The following is a 13,302-nucleotide window of genomic DNA, read 5'->3' on the forward strand; positions in this document are numbered from 1 at the left end:
AGAATCACCTCCAATGTGTAATAAAGCAGAGAAAAGGAGGTGAGGGAAGTTTTCCAGTCAGACCGTTCTCATACTCTTGGTCAGGATGCAGCCCAGCAGGGAATCCAGACCACCGTCCGCAGGGCTGAATATTAAAATACAATCCAAAAGACATTGCACTCCACAGGGCTTCAGGGCGAATTGGACAATTGCAATAGAGTCTGTGCTGGAAGGGATATCGTGCAGGGTGTAGAATGCACACTCTCCACATTGAGAAGCAGAGTGGGTCAAAGTGACATCAACTATCTGAAATCTCATAGGAAGAGAGATGTGCCCACGCATCAATGCAGCTTTAACAAACTGAGTGTAATTTTTTTAAGACGGTTGGACAACTCTGTTTCTCAAAGAAATGATGTGGAAGTGGTGTTGTTAGGCTGGGGAAGGACTTCACCTGACAAAGGAGCAGCCCTTTGAAAGCCTGTGATTTCAAATAAACCTGTTGGACTGCAAACTGCTGTCATGTGACTTCTCACTCTCGCAAGGAAAGGGGTGATGTGTTCTCTTAGGCCAAGGGCTAGAGAACAGTAATAGAGAAATAACCAGAGAAAGGACTAATAGGCATGAACTAGTCCTCCTGTCGAGCCACACACGTGTACATCTCACGGATGAAGAAAACAATTTCTTCTCTTCTCCCAGTTGCACGGAACATAACAGGGAAATTCAGGTGAAGTCCCGAAACTAGAGAGACCTCAGCGAGGGACATAAACTGTGCTCCCGTCTCAACCGCATTTCTTATTTTGATGTAGGGATACATTCACTGATGAGAGTGAAGGGATATTTCAGAGCCCTCTGCAGCTCCTCTCTGAATTTACTCTGGGTCAGGGCATAAAGGGCAGTGTTTGTACAGGAGCTCAGGTAGAAGAGCATAGTCCCAGATATGTCAGCAATCATAACAGGATGGTCATAACTTCGAAACAAATGGGCGTTAGTAATCTCCATCAGTAAGAAAACACTGACCTTGGTCATCCACAATAATATAAAACTGCCTGAGACAACAAACAGCAGGATGATGGATTTCCGCCTGTTGACCATCTCTGCATCTCCTCTCTGGTCCCTGTTACTGGGAGCGCGGAGACCCCTCCGTGCCCGATTTGCCAAGACAATGTGCCTGACAGTCAGAGCATTGAACAGCAGGATCAGGAGGTAGGGGATTAATGGGTTCAGCAGATGGTGGATCCAGAAAAACACCAGCCATCCTGGCAAGATGAAGAACTCCGGTCTGATGCCACAGCCCCAGGGCACACCACCCCATGTGCCCAAAGATTGGAATTTGTAGTAAAATGGAATGTTTCTCAAAATGCTCACTGACCAGACAATGGTTACCACTGAGGCTGCTGTTCTGGCAGAGCAATACCTGGCTTTCAGATTGTGGCAACAAATGGCCACAAAGCGATCAATGGTGAAAGCGATGGTCAACCAGACGGAGCAGTCAATAGCAGCATAGCCCATGATGATGTTAAAACTGCACACCGTTGTGTAAAACAGGAAGGAAACTGGGAAATATTTGAAACCAAGTGTTGTGAGTATTACACTGAATACAATGACGAGAAGATCTGCTGTTGCCATGGAAATGAGGTAGGTGGATATACCTTTGGTGATGCCACACTTTCCACGAGAGAGAATCACAATCGTCATTAGGTTAGCTGGAAGAGACATTGAAAAATTATTCGACATGTGGGATCATGAACCTTCACTGCTGCAGTAGGCATCAGTATCAAAAACAGGACAGGGACAGTCACAGCAAGAAGTACAAGAAGGATTTTAAATGGATAACCACCAGATGCCCAGAAATACTTTATCATCTACGGTGTATGTCTTAGAAATGATAAATTTTGTAATTAAGGAAGGGCATAACCAAGATTGACCAAGTTCCCACAGCCAGAATTATAGATAGTTGCTGTTAATTTTTTGTGTGATGCTGATTGAGGGAGAGGGATTGGTGAGGAAACCAAGTATTACTGGTGCCTTGGGATATTTAATATCCAATAAAGCAGGCAGAAGCTGTGTTGGCTTGATACCGCATGTGGAATCAGCATCTCAGACTGACTAGCACACCATCAGTACTGCTCAGCAGGGCAAAGTTTAGAATTGTGCTGAAATTCTGGAGTTAATTCTGAACACAGAATTTTGAAATTCAACTGATGCAAACAATTGAACCAAAACAACTGAGTAGGGGGAGAAAGCTATACTGAATGGGAATTATAAATCCGCAACATGCAATTGGGATGAGCTAGTTATAAGTTGGACAAAACTGCCTCATTCTAATTGATTCCACACAGAACTCTCCTTTGTATAACAAGATAAATATGCACAGAGTGAATGATTACAAATTCGAACCAATATATTCTTGACTAAGAAGAGAGTGAAGGTGAAATGACCATGTGGCAAACCGCATGAGGTGTTTGATTTCACATCCAGAGCAAATGACAGATGTTATGCCTATTCTAGCATTCTGAATTTGATTTGAATGGAATGCTGATGGATGATGGGAGATTAAAGTTCTCAATGCATTATCTGCAAGATGGTCTTTTGTAGAGTTACATGTTCAACCTGTCGGCTGGAGGACTTGAGGGAGAGTTTTCATGTTATTGAGTATTTTGTCTGCAGTGTGCTTGGTTGCCAATTCTATTGGATTGCATGGATTGATTGGAGCAAAAATTAGAGGCAATGAGGAATTTACAAGAGCTAGAGGGTGTGATGCTATCTTACAACCACCCTTGCCATCCCCCGCCACCTTACTAGTTTAAATCTTCCTGAGCAGCTCTAGCAAATCTCTCTGTCAGTATATTTGAACACTTCCCATTCAGGTACAATCCATCCTTCTTGTACAGTTCACTTCTACCCCAGAAGAGATTCAAATGATTGAAAAGTGTAAACCTTCTCCCATGCACCAGTTCCTCAACCATGACTTCATCTGCTCTCTCCTCCTACTCCTACTCTCACTAGATCGTAACACCAGGAGTATTCCAGATATTACCACTCTCAAGGACCTCATTTTTTAAAAACATTTCTGCTCAACTTCATACATTCTTCCTTCAGAATCTCAACATTTTCCCATCCTATGTCGTTGGTTCCAATGTGTACAATGACATCCTGCCGGGCCCCTCTCTTCTTTGAGAACATTATGCACCCTCTCTTCAACATCCTTTATCCTAGCACCAGGGAGGCAACACACCATTCTGATTTATTGCTGCTGGCCACAGAAATGTCTGTCCGTGCCTTAGACTGTACATTCCCCTATCGCAATTGATTGCTTGGAACTCGACTTACCCCTCATTGCATTATAGCCTGTCTCCATATCAGAAACTTGGCTTTCATGCTACATTCCCCTGAGAGTCCATCACCCCCTCCATTTTCCAAAACAGCATACTTGTTTGAAATGGGGATAGTCACAGGAGACTCTTGCACTACCTGCACTACCCCTCCTAGCTTTCCTGGAGTTAACCCATCCATTTGACTGTATCTGCCGTTTTTCTCCTTTCCTATAACTGTCATCCATCACACCCTCTTGCTCTTGTAAATTCCTCATTACCTCTAACTTTTGCTCCAACCAATCCATGCGATCCGATTGAATTGGCAACCAAGCACACTTACTGCAGACAAAATAATCAGTAACATGGAAACTCTCCCTAAACTCCCACATCTGACAGGATGAGCATGTAACTCTAAAAAAGATCATCTTTGCTCCTTCACAATCAATAGATCCAGAAAATAGCATTATCTGTTTGCTCTAAACAAAAACAGTGCTCCAGGCTAACTTAGTACTTCTGGTTTATATTTTAAAAATTTAATCAAGAGGCAGATTTCAATAAAATTAAAAATCAAGAAAGAACCCATTCTGTTCAGTACAGCAACCATATAGCAAGATTACACATTGAAAACTATGGATTTATCTGTTCCTGTGCTGTGAGCTCTCCCACATAGGTTCCTCCAAGGTCAGCTGTGAATTTCACTTTTTAAACTTTTTCCTAGACCAATTCTGATGTCCAGAGATACAGGAACTCAAACAGCAAAGGTAGCAACTGTGCAGATTCACTGCTGGGCCAGTTACCTCTCTCCCTCACTGACAATGTGTTCGCTGCCTTTTGTCTGTCTTTCTGTCTTTTGAAAGTGCTGTTTTTTTGAGGGTTTTTTTTCCCCAAAGTTCCAAAACAATGCAACAGCATACAAAACAGTAATTTCTGTTCCTGGAATTCGAGGAAGTGACTTCCAACACCTAAAATACCTCAAAACAGAGCAGCTCCTACAGCCATCTTCTCATCCTTCATTTTGGATTTTTTTGGTCAGTCGGGGAAATCAAGGATTGCAGAGAAAGAGCAGGATGTGAGGAATTTCCGATCAGCCAAGATCTGATTTATTGGTGAAGCAGGCTCAAGGGAAATGGTCTTCAGGTTTAGGGTTTACTCTGCCCATGGTCCCTATACCCACCTTCATCATGTTCAGTTGTAATAACACTGGGCAACCTCTTTCCTCTCTCCATACAACTGAAGATTCTCATTCCTGGTAACATTCCAGCAAAATGGCACTGCAGCTTCCCCAAGGTCACTCCTTCAATCAGTCCATCCACATCCCACTTCCAAAGTAATCCATCAAATATCTCACCATAAAACACAGACAGAACTATAAACACCACATTCAGTAACGGGGAAGATCTCCTCACCTGGAACACAGACAATTGCAAAGAAATGGAAGAAAGCGAATAAGACCTGCAGAATTATTGGTCCTTGCATTGTTAATGTTGGGTGATCTCATTCATTAACTCTCGCGCAGGGCTTGGAGTCTGGACTGAGCTCCTGGGATAAGAATCAACACTCCTTTATACATGATAGTAAACACCGTGTGTGACATCTGGTGTCTGTTCCAGTCTATTAAACACTCTCTTAAAAATCATTCACATTACATTGTACAGCCCGACAACACTGGCATATTCCACATGGAGATGCAAAAGGATTGTAAACAGCACTCCCTAAAGAATGCTCCTTAAGATAATACTTGTACTTGCTTTCCAATCACTATTCTGGCAGTGTTCGATTTTCTACTTTTTTTCATTATCCAACTTCTTTCAGTTTTCTTTCACATGTCAACCACTCAATATATTATTGTCCATGGAGGGTTGGCATCCTGGACTTACGTTCCAAAAATAGACTGCTGTCCTTTATCTTGTCAAGAGGGAGTTCGCAACTCTGCTTTGAATATTAAGTAGCACCGAAATTGGACTTGCAATTGAAATTTAAAAAAAAAACACAGGGAACATTTTATTTCTCAAACAGGTGGTAAAGTTCACATCAAACTCTTTTGTGATGATTATCAATTTGTAACAATCTTCCACTGAAGAAAACAATTAAACAATCAGATGGATTTTAATTGAGCCCATTGCTGCTCCATCAATTGAAGTCCAACTGAAACCATCTCCATCCAGCTGAGTCCATTGGAACTCAACTGAGCTCAGCTCATGCAGCTTTCACACACCTGAACTCACTCTGTTCTAATTCAATACAACACCCAGGTGTAATGGGTCCAATTCCAGTGGAACCCAACATCATGGCACATTCAGCAACAATTATGCATTTGTTCATATCACCAAGTTGCTTAATTTGTTCCAGTCATGTTAATAGGCACTGTTGGACTGATCTGCTGTGTTTTTTTCTCTTCAACCATGGATCTTGTGTCATGACTCCAGACACACAATGGATAAACTAATCAAAATATTGTTGAGGAAGGACTTATGTTGTTGCAATTTTTGACTTGCACTCATCAGGACAAAGAGCAAGAATGCAAATTCAATCCAAAAACCAACATTGGTGCTAGATTGTTCAGAGTTAAGACACGGACTGAGAATGCTAACTCTTACCAATGAACATGGAGCAGTTGTTAAGGAAATGATGAGGAAATGAGCAGTGTATTTAACGTTTGTCACAAAGTATGAAAATATGACTTTCCATCTGGCAGAGAGACTGAAATTTTGACTTTTCGTGCAATCTATCAGTAGGAAGTTCCTTGGCTCACAGGAAGGTCAGTGTGATACTTTTTACAAAATAAGAATTCAACATTGCACCAAGAAAGCAGATACATCTATCCACGCGTGACAATCAGGACGAGGAATTCAAGAAACATTCAAGACAGTCACTGCAGTGCCAGCCTTTGTCAATGGTGTTTGGAATGGAAAGGGAACCCAGTTAGGCTTCAGTTTGATAAACCCATGGTTACACTTGATCTGTGTAAGTTCATCACTGTGTAAGGGACCGCTCCTCAGGAAGATGGTACTGGCCTTTGGAGAATGTACAGTGTGGATTCAGCTGAATGATAGGAGGAGATAAAGGATGGAATTATGTGTGTGGAAAGGGGGAAACAGGAACGGGTGTGTGGGTGGGGCAAATAGTCCTAAAATGTGAGCCAAGTGCATTGAAGGACTGATATCATAAAGTACCTCAATCATTCAGGTAGAGTGAGGATCTGGAAACATTCCCCCCAAACACTAACCATGCTGGGAATGAATTGCATCATGCATTGTTAGCACGGGCACAATTCTCTTGCACAAACAGACAAAGGGTGAGTGAGAAAAATTGGGCTTCACCATCTGACTGAAGGACATGCCACACCAGTGGGCTTCAGAATTCACCCTTTCTGGGTCTCTGAAAGTGGGGTTCAATTGTCCCTTTCAACAGGGGGTTTTCAGGGAGAGCAGAGGAGAGGTGAGGGAGAGCTGTCAGCTACTCAGTTATCTTGGTTTAGTTCCCTGCACAGAAAGGACAGATGGAGAGAGAGAGAGAGAGATAGAAGCACACTCTATGCAGTCTGTTGCCCATCCTCAGGTATGATGAACAATAAATGCTGTCCCAGATAGTGACACCCATATCCTGTGACTGAGTAAAACATAAAAGTAGGTGGGTAGGGTGGCAGAATTGGAGGAACAAGTCTGCAAAGGCCAGAAGTGGCCAAGAACATTACAGCATCGTGAGGCTGGAAGAAATTGCAGTGAGAGGCAGAAATGAAGGGGCTAAAGTATTTAGGAGATTGGGCAGTAACATTTTTGATTCTATGGGGCAGTCATCATCTCAACAGCACAGCACATCGAGTCTACACTGGTAAAAAGCAACCACCTAACTATTCTAATGCCATTTTCTAGCACTTGCTCGATATCCTGGAACATCTCGCCATTGTAAGTGCACATCTAAGTACTACTTCAATGTTAGAAGGGTCTCTGCCTCTCCCACCCTCACAGGTAGTTAGTTCCACTTTCCCACTTCTATGTGAGAGCATTTCCCTCACATCCCATCTGAACAACCTGCCCCCATCTCAAATCTATCTCCCTGGTTATCCATGCCTCCAATCAATGGGGAAAGCCTCTTCCTGTCTCTTCTGTCTGTGTCCCTTATACAGTTACACATCTCAATCATATCTCCTCTCAGTTACCTCTGCTCCAAGGAAAGAAACCCACTCTGTCTAATTTCTCCACAGAACTGAAACTCTGTCCAGCCCAGACAACACGCTGGTAAATCTCCCTCTGTACCCTCTCCAGTGTAAACACACCCCTCCTATCATGTGGATTCCAGACCTGCACACAATACTCTCGCTGTGGTCTAACTGAAGTGCACTGGAAATCCAGCCCCACTATTCACCAAGTTCCCAAGAATGTGAGCATTTGATGAAAGCACCACATTACCCAATTGTGCACAAATATCCAATTCCCATTAAAGGAATATGAGCACCTTATTAGCATCACCGTGAAAATAACATTATTGTGTTCAAATTACTGCTAACAAATTGAAAAAAAGTGTTAAATGCCAAACTGTAACTTCATTTCTTCCACTTCAAAGACTTTTGTTCACTCAGAGAGATGCAGAAAAAGGACAGAGAAGGAAAATATTTAATGTGCTAAGATAAAATAAAATCAAGTAAACACATGCTGCTGTTTTTCAGAACCTTTCAATTTCTTAAAAAAGTTTGATGGTGAACGAGGTTGTGGGGACACCAATTCTCAGTCTCCCATTCAGTGCTTGAAAATTTGTCATTTCTGTTTGTGTGAAAGTGATTTCCATTTGTCCCTTTTACCAGAGGGTTTTCAGGGAGAGCAGAGGAACGCTGAGAGGGAGCGCTGAGCTACCAGGGTGTCTTCATTCAGTTCCCCATGTAGAAAGGAGAGAGTGATATGGATGGTCTGTCTTCACAGGCTGGCCCTTACACCTGTATTCTCCACACACTTGGCTGCACTGACCTGCCCAGGAAACAAACAAGAGATTGTCACTGTGCTGAGCTCTCCTGAACACACAACTGGTGCTGATTAAAAACCAATCAAATGGTGTCTTGCCCTGAACATACCCTCTCCCTCACACACAACACAAACGTACACAGATTCGTGCACACACACACTTTCTGTCTGTCTTACGCAGACAGATGCACACACGCACACACACACAGACACGCACATGCTCAGTCTCTCTCACACACACGCACACAGAAACACACAGACTCTCTCACACACACAAAAGGTTTTTGAGACACTCTCTTGCTGCCCCAAAAGACAACAATGTATATAAAACTGTCAATATGCTCCACTAATCATTTTAACACTGAGCAGAATTTACTACAGTTTTCTTGTTTATAGAGCAACGTTTTGCCCCATTTTTCGTCCACAGACAATAATAAAAGTAAAAGTGTCTTTACATGCCTCCACCCTAAAGTGAGATGAAGCACATTTCCCAAGATGCATTGCTTCACCAAGTGTCTGACACACAGACAACAGAAAGCAAAACCTCCCTCCATTGGCACTGAATCATTCCTGTTATCTTTGTAGTCTTTTATCACCTTCCTTTAAGTTGTTAACGTAATTAATTGGTTTCACATTCTAGACAATTCATCTACTTTCACATTATCTTGTACAATGAAGGGAGAGCCCCTAACTGCCATCTTTATGAAACAGATAACAGAAGTTGGTTATTGATGAGGTCACTCTCCAGGAATTGGTTCCAGCAAGTCTGGAAAAGACCTTATCTCAGGCAGAGTGCAGGTGTTGAATGGTAACTGGGATATCATGGAGGAGACAGTCAGTCTGTCAGGGCGTGGTCACACGTTGGGTTGGGTTTGGACTGTGTTTCTGTTAATCTGGCTATTGGCGCTGTTGGGCAAAGATTTGAAATCTTCCTGCCTAACTTCCTTAATCAGCTCTTTTGAACTCAGAGAACAGAAAACAAAGTTATAAATATGACTGTCTTTATCTGAGTGAACTGTAAAGGAGAGTCTGATCCACATCTTCAAAAAGTCAAGCAAGAAACCTTCATCCATGCCCATGAACCATCCTGTGAACCACTGAAATAATCTGGCCAGTTTTCTCACATTCTTTAATGTATCCCTGAACAGTGTTAATTTGTCTGGGTAAAAACAATGACTGCAGATGCTGGAAACCAGATTCTGGATCAATGGTGCTGGAAGAGCACAGCAATTCAGGCAGCATCGAGGAGTTTCAGCAAAATCGACGTTTTGGGCAAAAGCCCTTCATCAGGAATAAAGGCAGAGAGCCTGAAGCGTGGAGAGATAAGCTAGAGGAGGGTAGGGGTGGGGAGAGAGTAGCATAGAGTACAATGGGTGAGTGGAGGAGGAGATGAAGGTGATAGGTCAGGGAGGAGAGGGTGGAGTGGATAGGTGGAAAAGGAACTAGGCAGGTCGGACAAGTCCGGACAAGTCAAGGGGACGGGAAGTTTGAAACTAGGATGAGGTGGGGGAAGGGGAAATGAGGAAGTTCTTGAAGTCCACATTGATGCCCTGGGGTTGAAGTGTTCCGTGGCGGAAGATGAGGCGTTCTTCCTCCAGGTGGTGAAGGAGGCCCAGGACCTCCATGTCCTCGATAGAGTGGGAGGAGGAGTTGAAATGTTGGGCCACGGGGCGGTGTGTTAATTTGTCTGTCTACTGTGTGAATGCGACTGAAAACAAAGCTATTGGGGTTTAAAATGTAGACCAAGTGGATTACTTTGCTGTTTATATTTACTCTGTTAACATTGCCCCTTTGATAATAAATTGCTAAACCTTTGTTTGCCATACAAACCAGTGTCTGGAATTAGTTATTCGCAGAGTCTGAAATGGCTATTTAAAAGGCTGGTTAGGAAGCATTGTGTCTTTGAATGATTTAATTTTACTGCATTGTGAATACAGAGGGAGGGAAGATGATGTAATCCAATTGTTTGTCTCCAAATTTTAACAGTATTTCAATATCATGTGACTTTTCCCAGCCTTAATGGACAATGAAATGCACCATGGGATTGCAAACTGACACAAGGTGATCCACATCACTCTCCTCAAGCTCCAATATTCAATGTTCCTGTCAGGGCTAATGGCTCACAGGGTTTAGGGAGAAACCTGGAACAGGGGACTGAGTTGGATAGCAGAGTAAGCATATGTGAACTTCTCCCTGTCTCTGAAATCTCCGTGCGCCCCTAAAACCCTCCCTATCTCCAGCCCCTACACATCCTCCCTATCTCTGTAACCCCTCCAGCTCGTACACCTCTCCCTGTCTCTGTAACCTCCTCCAACCCCAACATCGCCCATCTCTGTTACCTCTTCCAGTCCCCACAGCCCTCTCTAAATCTGTCATCTCATACAGCCCCTACACCCCTCGCTAACTCTGTCAATTCCTCCTTTCCCAACACTCCCAACTCTCTCTAAAACCTTTATCAACCCCAACATCGCATTCTATCACTGTAAACTCATCCAGCTCCTATACCCTCTCCATATCTCTACAACTTCATCCAGCCTTACATACTTTCCCTATCTCTGCAACCTCCTACAGCACTTGTACCCCTCCCTTTCTCGGTAACACCTTCCAAATTTTCAAACACTCTCCCCAGCTGTTTCACCTTCAGTTCCTGAAACTGTTTGTGGAGATTCCTGAGAAACTGGATGAAAAAAACGCCAGTCATTAGACATGAGAAACTTCAGAACTGAATAGCTGTGTGAAAATATCATTCCACCTGGTCCCCAAAACAATCGTGAAGCCGTCTCCATAGACATGGGAAAGACTCCAGCAGGAGCTAGTCAATGAGAAACTGAAAGAGGTATCAGTGGTGTGTGATTTCTCTTTGCATGAGTCTCCAGTCATGGACAGTTTTGCAAATATTGTTGAATATATCTAATTTTAAGCTCATGAAAACCTGCCTTTTGTGCTAAGTATGTGTTTTTTTTCTCTGTTTTCCAATAAACTTCTATTGTCGATAAAGCCTATGATGCCGTGTGTTGCTGCGTCGCAGTGATAAACCGCGAGATTAATGAACGCCAAAAATTAATTATTCCAAAACTGAGGTCACAGTCTAAATGCACGGGGTAAACTATTTAGGGCTGAGACCAGGAGAAGTGTCTTCGACCACAGTGTGGTAAGCTTCTGGAATTCTTTATTAAAGCAAACTGGAGAGGGCAAAAGATTGAATGTTTTCAAGATGGAGTCAGGTATAGTTCTTAGCGCTAAATGGACCTAAGGGTATGTGGAGAAAGCAGGAACAGGGGAGCAAGTTGGATAATCAGCCATGATCATATCAAATGGGATTGACAATGAATTGAAGGGATGAATGGACTACCCATGCCCCTATGTTTTATGTTTCAAGATGATCTATCAATTCAGTTTTCATTCTGGGATTGGCCTTGTTCCATAGCACAATCAGCTTGGACATTATCACATTGTTGATTCATTCTTGTTTTAACTGATACCCACTGACTGTTGTGTGTAGGATGAGGAATCTCATTGCTGTGTGCAGTGTTTCATTCCTTGTCACTTACATTTTACCACAGTTGGCCAATCTGTGATGTGAGGCGGTTCCTCACTTGCTCAGGTATAAAAGGTGAAAAACATCAAAGGAGAAGTCCATTCAGCCCTCTGAGCCCATTCTGTCACACCATAGCCGTTCCGTCCCTCGCCTTGTTCGACAAATCATGGCTTTACATGCCTTGCCACACTCACTCAACCAAAACATCACCATCTGAGCTTCAACATGGGCGAGAACTGAACGGAACTCTGGGAGAAAAGGAAGGCTGGTTTTCTAAAGGGAGATTTCGAGGAAAAGTCAACTTTATTTTAGATGGAGCCATTAATTGTGTCAGTTGCACTGGAGACCTGTTCTGGAGTGAGCGGATCTTACTCTCACATTTCTTGAGTAAATGAGATTGTTGTATCTGAAATGGTAACTTTCTACAGTGGGATCTGATACAATATTTCTCTGGGTTTAGTGCCTAGAATTTAGTCGCTGCCCACAATGTCAAGGGGAAATTCTACCAAATTCACACAACTCTGGGCTTCAGTCACTACACCCACAGTAACCCGTCCAGTGGCTGACATAAGAAGCGAAATTCGAATAACCCATTTCCTAAACCAAGCATTTCCAAAGCAGCAGTGAAAAACAAATGCACTTATTGTTCATGAAAGGGGAGAGATTATAATTTGTTCCATTTCTATTTTCAAACGGCCAGCGTAGAGGGAATGTGCAATGTCACAGGAATTTGCTTAATGAGCCTGCTCAGTACACTGGAATAACATGGACTATGTCACAGGGGGTTTATCATACTGTGTACATAAAGAACCATTTACAATTCAGTTTCTGAACTTGACCTGTAGACTCAACGAATAGAGGCACACATCATGCAACAACCAATAATTTTAGAGATTCTGTTTGTTTTCTTAAAAGGCCTTGCAATCATCTGTCTTCCAGGTGAGGAGATCATCTTACCTTCTTAAATTATGGTACTCTGTCTATTTTTAATGGTTAGTCATTAGAAAGTTGACTTTGAAATCAAGAGATTCAAGATTAGAGTGGTACTGGAAAAGCACAGCAGGTCAGGCAGCATCTGAGGAGCGGGAAAATCGACGTTTCAGGCAAAATCAAAAGCCTAGTGGTATTAATCCCAAAAGTGGGGAGCAAGGACATTATATCTTTGCAATGTTTCATACATTATACTCAGAGAGATAATTGTGTGAAGGGTGAGAATCTTCAGTGGGGTGAGTAGGTGAAAGAAGTTGTGCATTGACGTGAGAGCTGTGAGAGATGGTGGGAATGTATTGGAGATGATTTAAGTTATGATGGTGCTCAATAAAAGGCGAGAGCTGTTTCCATGACAGGACCATTCTTTTGCCAGAGGAACGGGTTCTTGAAAGAGCCAGAGGTGGAATTAGATTCCACACAGCAAGCCGGGATAATTTGAATTCCCTTTCTGCATCAATGCTGCTGAGGTGCTCTTAAGGGGAACAATTCCTAAGGAAGTTTTGAATAGGTACAGGAAAAGGTCAAA

At 42.8% G+C, this 13,302-nt stretch overlaps 1 protein-coding gene across 1 annotated transcript; it reads right to left on the reverse strand.

Moving 5' to 3' along the window:
• Nucleotides 1-771: 771 nt before the first annotated feature.
• LOC122546185 (putative G protein-coupled receptor 139) lies at nucleotides 772-1,713 on the reverse strand. The gene has a single exon (XM_043684986.2). It carries the CDS (start codon nucleotides 1,711-1,713, stop codon nucleotides 772-774), a length of 942 nt encoding a protein of 313 aa, XP_043540921.2.
• Nucleotides 1,714-13,302: the final 11,589 nt, after the last annotated feature.

This window comes from Chiloscyllium plagiosum, unplaced genomic scaffold (assembly GCF_037043375.1).
Source record: "Chiloscyllium plagiosum isolate Xiang-an unplaced genomic scaffold, Cpla_swu_hap1 HiC_scaffold_38, whole genome shotgun sequence".
Taxonomy (NCBI): Eukaryota; Metazoa; Chordata; class Chondrichthyes; order Orectolobiformes; family Hemiscylliidae; genus Chiloscyllium; species Chiloscyllium plagiosum.

What these genes read in the sequence shown, in the direction of transcription:
- LOC122546185 (XM_043684986.2), bottom strand. Translation starts at nt 1,713, where the DNA reads ATGTCGAATAATTTTTCAATGTCTCTTCCAGCTAACCTAATGACGATT.